The sequence below is a fragment of the Eurytemora carolleeae genome, unplaced genomic scaffold (genome assembly GCF_000591075.1).
Source record: "Eurytemora carolleeae unplaced genomic scaffold, Eaff_2.0 scaffold784, whole genome shotgun sequence".
Taxonomy (NCBI): domain Eukaryota; kingdom Metazoa; phylum Arthropoda; class Copepoda; order Calanoida; family Temoridae; genus Eurytemora; species Eurytemora carolleeae.
The window spans coordinates 43,288-50,756 of record NW_019396758.1 but is presented as its reverse complement, the minus strand read 5'-3'; the positions used below and the strand labels follow the sequence as shown (position 1 = coordinate 50,756).

At 31.1% G+C, this 7,469-nt stretch overlaps 1 protein-coding gene across 1 annotated transcript in view; it reads right to left on the bottom strand.

Annotated features, from left to right (window-relative positions):
* Window positions 1-1,968: 1,968 nt before the first annotated feature.
* Window positions 1,969-7,469, bottom strand: part of LOC111708281 (uncharacterized) — a 9,990-nt gene continuing 4,489 nt past the window's right edge. Inside the window, exons 8-15 of the mRNA XM_023481602.1 lie at window positions 6,746-6,828; window positions 6,069-6,206; window positions 5,725-5,749; window positions 4,644-4,669; window positions 4,007-4,083; window positions 2,938-3,007; window positions 2,635-2,798; window positions 1,969-2,214 (exon numbers count right to left, since the gene is read on the bottom strand). Coding sequence (XP_023337370.1) covers window positions 2,013-2,214; window positions 2,635-2,798; window positions 2,938-3,007; window positions 4,007-4,083; window positions 4,644-4,669; window positions 5,725-5,749; window positions 6,069-6,206; window positions 6,746-6,828 — 785 coding nt within the window. The 3' untranslated portion in view covers window positions 1,969-2,012. The remainder of the gene's footprint in view (window positions 2,215-2,634; window positions 2,799-2,937; window positions 3,008-4,006; window positions 4,084-4,643; window positions 4,670-5,724; window positions 5,750-6,068; window positions 6,207-6,745; window positions 6,829-7,469) is intronic.

The window sequence follows — 7,469 nt, the reverse complement described above, 5'->3', positions numbered from 1 at the left end:
CTATTTTAGACTATTCTTAATATATATTCAACCTAGTTCAAACTATACTATACTATTCTTAATATATATTTAACCTAGTTGTAACTATATTAGACTATTCTTAATATATATTTAACCTAGTTCAAACTATACTAGACTATTCTTAAGATATATTCAACCTAGTTCAAACTATACTAGACTATTCTTCTATATATAAATTTGGCTTGTCTGTCTGTTTGTTTGTCTGTTTGTTTGTTTGTTTGTATCCAATAAACGTCAAAACGGCTGAACCGATCGGGTCCAAATTTTAATTTAACATTNGTCATTAAATTTTTAAAAATTTTGAAAATCCGCGAAATTTTTTGTGAAAATCCGCGAATTATTTTTGTTTTGTTTTACGATGTACACAAAGAGAACATGTTCACAATTAATTTAGGAGATGGGCGCGAAGCGCCCTCTAAGGCTAGAAAGAAGGGCGCGAAGCGCCTTGAATTTCTAGTAATATATATTCAACCTAGTTCTAACTATACTAGATATTCTTTATATATATTCAACCTAGGTCAAACTATACTAGACTATTCTTAAAATATATTCAACCTAGTTCTAACTATACTTCACTATTCTTAACATATACTCAACCTAGTTCTAACTATACTAGACGGCTCAGCTACATTTTGCCTAGTCACAATTTGCCTAGTTCACTCTTGCCTAGGTAACATTTTGTCTAGTTCAAGATTGCCTAGTAACATTTTGCGTAGGGTAACACTTTGTCTAGGTAACACAAGAGCATGTTTTTTGCCTATTGCGTTTTTTTTAAAACAAATTTTGTCAAAAATTAAACATTTTTTCTAAGCTTAACCAGTTAAATTTTACTGAATTAAATGTTATAGAACAATTGAATTGTATCTTGTCCAGCAATTTTAACATTTTTTATACTCTACAACAGATGAAATATGGTTATAGATCAGATATATATATATTTTTTAATTACAGTTTACATCATGGAGTATAGATAGGTATCATTATTTATCTTATTTCTCAATCACAGCCTTTTCTGTGGTCTTAGCTTTCGTCTCCAGCAGCTTGTTGGTATGGGACCATAGGTTGGGAGTACATCCCCTACCAGGTTTCCAATAGAAATCCTCGTTGTTAGGGTTGCAGTGCAAGAACAGCGCCATTTCTTGGTCTCTGCCCTCTTCCCATCGAAAACATAGGAGAAGTTATTCTTTTCCCTGTAGTTGGATTTACCCCGAATTTGGTAAGCCCTGCAGTTATCATGGGAGCCATTTTCAATGTGTCTTTCGATCTGATTGGTTTATAGAAAATTAAACTATTTTTAAAAATTTGCGAAATAAGTTGCAGATTTTTGAAAAAAATTCTCGGATTGTTGAAAATTTCTTTGTGAAAAAATTATTGACTAGGCAAAAAATTAGCTCTATTGTTACTCTAGGCAAAATGTTACCCTAGGCAAAATGTTATTAGGCAAAATATTACCTAGGCAAACTGTTACCTAGGCAAAATGTGACTAGGCAAGTTGAGACTAGGCAAGTTGTGACTAGGCAAAATGTGACTAGGCAAAATGTAGCTGAGCCTACTAGACTATTCTTAATATATATTCAACCTAGTTCAAACTATACTAGACTATTCTTATTATGTACTCAGCCTAGTTCAAACTATACTAGACTATTTAATTTATAATCAACCTAGTTCAAACTATATACTAGACTATTCTTAATATATATTCCACCTAGTTCTAACTATACTAGACTATTCTTATTATGTACTCAGCCTAGTTCCAACTATAATAGACTATTCTTACTATGTACTCAGCCTAGTTCCAACTATACTAGACTATTCTTATTATGTACTCAGCCTAGTTCAAACTATACTAGACTATTTTAATTATAGTCTGATCACTTTGTACTTATTAGTAATAAATAGTGTTTGAGACTACTATTGTCATCAAATCCTAATAGATTTTTTTTTAAATTAAAGAATATTTTATCATTTATTTTTTTATAAAAATTATAACATCATATCTTCATCTCTATGTCAAATTTTCTGCTTTTGTATACGTGACTCTTGACAAACTTGAATATATTCTCTGCTCCTAGAATAAGAAGAGCTGTGATAAACCCTGCTCCGAGGATCAGGAAGAACCCAAGGAGAGAAATCAGACCAAGCCGTTCATACTGCTGGCGGAGGGTGCAGTGCTGGCGTTCAACATCTTCAAGTCTAGATAAATATTATAAATACAAATTTTTTATGATATTTTTTCATATTTGATCTCATAATCTTGGATTTGAAAATGTCAAACTTGTTTTGCAAACAAATTTGCTTTTTAACCCTTTTCACAATATTCTTCTAATAAGTTTAATTAGTTCAGGATATTCCGCAGTATCCTAGTATCAGCATAGACTATACCTGGATATTCTAGAGTTCTGGATATACCGAGTATCCTGGTATCAGTATAGACTATACCTGGATATTCTAGAGTTCTGGATATACCGTAGTATCCTGGTATCAGTATAGAGTTTACCTGGATATTCTAGAGTTCTGGATATACCGTAGTATCTTAGTATCAATATAAAGTATACCTGGATATTCTAGAGTTTAGGATATACCGTAGTATCCTAGTATTAGTATAGAGTATACCTGGATATTCTAGAGTTCTGGATATACCGTAGTATCCCGGATTCTTCCATAAGTTGAATAATTTTGTTGATTTTATGCTCAAGGGCAAACCCACGGTTTACTACAAAAGCGTAGGGAACAGTACTTGTCACTGCTTCCTTGCTTCGACCGAGATCACAAGTTCCCTAAATAAATCATTTTTTTTTAAATAAAATATTATCTTTAAGGTTTTAAAACTTTTAATAGATGATATTCAGACAACCATGAAATGTATTTAATTTCATTATTTTGAAATATAATAATTATTTTGGTATATTTTCTCACCTTCTGTTTTTTTATATAAACTTCAGCAAAATCCTCCCCTGGTACCAATGTTGCTCCTCCACTCGTGGACCTTAAATATTAATATATCAATTCGAACACACACAAAGGAAAAGTTTGTTATTATTCAGTGATAACCAGAAAACAATGGAAGATGAAGGCGAAATTATAGAAATTCATTAAGTGAATTTGATGTTTTAACAAGCAAATAGTTTTACTAGACCCTTATTCACCGTGATTTAAATGTCTCCAGCTCTCAAACAAATATCGATGAGAATTTTTCCAATCACTTCTTAAAAGCCAAAGCTAACAATAAGTGCTTAATAGTGCAAAAATAAACATGTATAGGGCTACAGAAAAGCACTTTTTATAAGTAGACTAAGTCTATGTTTAATAATCACTTTTTTGATAAATGGGTCTGTTTGCACTGCACGATTGCTGTATCTCATGCTCATAAGACTTTTTAAAATTATAACTTGATTCTTAAGGTCGTCTTTATATTTCAAAGTTTTTTGGTTATCACTGTGTGACAATATCTTTCAAATTATATTGCTAGGTGAACGGTCTCAAGGGTACTGTACCGTCGTTGTGATTGATATCTTTTACTGTCATTTTTAGTGGGAACCCCTTCAGATACTACAGGGTGTCCCACGAAACTTGACAGTTGGTAAAGAGTTTAGAATGTCTTCTTCCATAATTTTTTAATTGTTTAATACCAAAGACAATAAAAAAAAACATTATATAGGAGTCATGTTATTGCAAAATTAATTTCAGAGAACTGCATAAAACCTTTACTATCTAATACAGTGTATGGAAGATGACAACTATTTACCAACTGTCATGTTTCGTGGGGCACCCTGTATGTTGAAGACTGTAAGTTTCTGGAAAGTATTATTGGCAATTTTTATTTTTCTCCGTCTAAATTAAAAAACAAATATTTTTAATTGTACCGTTTTTAACCATATCTTTAGTTTTAAATTCATCTTTAAAAATCAAAGTCTTTCGGGGACCACTGCATGCACTGTAGATTATATTGTAAAATGTAGCATTATTTGGAAACCCTTGTTTGTACCTGATCAGTTCCAACCGTTCCTCTAGAGTTCCATTTGCAAAATATTTTATATTTGATGATATTTCAGGATGTGTCGCCTAAACATCATAATTGAAGGTTTTTCAAAATGTCGTCTTTTACAATTTATCTTGCATGTTTTTTTGTAATTTTTATCGCTATTGAAATGAAGAAGGACACATTTAAAACAAGAAAAAATACTATTATTTGTTTTAACTGTGAGTTTGTTGTTGTTGAACAGTACTAAAAAATATCATTATAAATGTCCAGTTATTTACAAAAATCAAAACGTTAATTACATTGTATCTCAATTTCAGAAAAGATTAACTTGGAATTCCAACATTTAAAAAAAATGTTTCACACAAAAACAAATATCAAAATGGAACTTAAAACTTTTGTGTTGTGGATTTTTGGATCAAGTAATTGATCTCCATTTTGTGCAATTATTTTGATTCCTCTTTTATATCCATTGATGATCATACCCTGCAGGGATTACTTCAAGGGATCAAGAATGTATCCTTAAATTCAAAGTGCCCATACATCCTTGGATATCGAGATCACGCGATCAAGATTCACAATTCTTCACACACAAGTTCCGCCCTCTGATATTTAATCTAAACTAAGTTAATGAAAAGTTTACCTTATATGCATCTGCAACGTCAGCTCCTGTTAGAACAATAAACAATTCGTTTAAAAGAATAAAAATATCAACTGTCCTTTAAAACGTTATGCCCAAATTTTCTATACACAGTGAAACCCTTAATAAAGAATACATCGAAAGAATTCATCAAATGTCGTATTCTTTACTTTCTGATAATGGAATGTTGCAGATATTTAGTTTTTTAATTAAATGATTATATGGAGCTCTTTAAAACTGTTCCCGCATATTCATGGCTATTTATTTATTTTCGCAAATACTGAAATTTACGTAATATACAGGGTGTCCCACGAAACATGACAGTATGCAAGAGGCCTTGAATGTCGTCTTGATTTTTTATATAATTTGCTGCATTTATTTGTCAACCTAATTTTAGAAGTAAATTTCTAGAGATAATAATCACAAAATTCCCCTAGTCCTGCCATTTCCAAAATGTGGTCTGCATTTTTTGTGCTTTCAATATTGCCCGAGATATGAACAATTTCGTTTAGATTTCGACAATTTTGCTTTTATTTAACAAAATTGAAATCTGAACCAAACTCTTTATATCTCCGGTAATATTGAAAGCACAAAAAACGCAGACCACTTTTTGGAAATGCCAGGGCTAGGAGAATTATGTGATAATTGTTTCAAGAATCATACATGTTAAAGTAGATAGAAGACTAAATGTCACAATTAAATTCAAATATCAAAGACGACTTTCAAGTCGTCTTGCTATTGTCATGTTTCGTGGGACACCCTGTAGTATAAAACTCATTGAAAAATTGTCAAGACGACATTTGATAAATTCTTCCGATGTATTCGTTATATGTATTCGATGTAGAATCGGAAAACAATTCTTAAAGGTTTTTATAGAAAAATGGCATGAAAGAATGGAAAAATGTTATTATTTATTTCGTTAATTAGTCTGAACGTTCAGTTATCTGTTGGAAACGAAATATTAATCTATTTATTTTACCCCTATATTTAAGGAGCAATTAACGGGCAGATTACACATATAAACGTGAACCACTATTTTTAAAAATAAAATAGAAAAATATAGCATTAATTGTTTATGTCTTTCCTATTGATCCGTAGTAGGCATATATCTGAAAATAAACATATTATAATTTAATGTGCTTCTTCATGCAAAAAGAGGAATTGATAGATTTACACCATGGTACCCTTTAAACCTTTAATTGACGGTTCATGCAGAGAACTCCGAAAAACTAAATATTCTTTGTCCAACGTGATTTGAGAAAATTGAATATTTTTTGCTGAGACGTTTAAAAAAAAATTCTAATGTTTTTAAATATGTAACAGCTTGCAAAAAAACTTTTGAATACGTGTTTCTTAATAAGTCCATTATCCTTTACAAGCAAAAGTTTAAAGGTTACGGTTGTGAAACAACACTTTTTAAATGTTTACCGTGTGATCAGTATCCATGGCTTCCTGAAAGGTGTTGACCGCTACATCTACCCTTCCCTCTAGGGTATTGGAGACAAGTACTCCAGAATAGGAACTGTAACTCATCATTCCCAGAAACAAACTGCTCAAAACTAAAATCTAAAAACATAATATTGCATGTAGATATCCATACCTTTCCCCTCATATGATAGACACATTGTAACCCCTCAATATTGCATTCAGATATCCATACCTTTCCCCTTACAGAATACACACATTGTAACCCCTCAATATTGCATTCAGATATCCATACCTTTCCCCTTACAGAATACACACATTGTAACCCCTCAATGCTTTTATGAAAGAAATTCAGTTTTTGCCAGAAACTCTAATTTTCCGATTTCTTTATTTTTGCAACCTGATGTTGTTTCAAACTAAGACTTTTTAATCTAACAGAATTCACAGTTTGAAAAGTAAAAGGTTTACGATATTGGGGTGCACAGATATAAGGATTAGAAAATCAGAGTTTCTGGTAAAACTCATTTCCTTTGGCTCAGAATTTTCTATTTTTTGAAAATTTAACTGACATTTTTCTAAAAAAAAATTTGGTAAAAAAAAACCAATATTCTCAGCGAAATTTCCACTCTAAAACAAAGAAAGGAAGACGACAATCAGCTACATTGTTGTATTCTGTTTACCTTTGCTGACGTGGTCCTGGGTTGTAATAAAGGCATCTGCCAGCCTGAGACCATGAAGAAACTCCAAACATTTCCAAAAAACTCTAAAAAAAATGTTCAAGTAAAGGTTTGTTATAAACTGGTAAAATAAAGTTTAAAAAATTATATAAATAAGTATTCTTTTGGGAACGAAAATGAATTGTAACTTTTATTTCTTATATGCAATACTGAACAATGTTGTTTGAAAAGGTTTGTCACTTATGTCTCAGTATTGCTAAAACAAAACTTTCATGGTAGCTTGACCTCGAATTTTGACCAAAAACTGAACTTGTAAAATTTGTATTGTATACCAACTTGAGTTACCTAATTCGTACTTAAAAAAGCCTAAACTTGTATAACCGACCATATTGCAAAACTTAATCTTCTATAACGTTCGACTGCAAAACAAATATTGGTCTAAGGCTTAAAAGTATAAGGCCTGCTGTGTGTAAATAAGAAAACATCTCTAATGATTCATATCAAATGAACAATTTATAAAAATATATTATGAAGAAAAATCAACCTATAGAGTAAATGTAGAAGAATAATAATTTGTTAATGAAAAAACTTGTATTTTTAACAACCCTTTAACGACTTTCAAGTCGTCTTGCTATTGTCATGTTTCGTGGGACACCCTGTAGTATAAAACTCATTGAAAAATTGTCAAGACGACATTTGATAAATTCTTCCGATGTATTCGTTATAA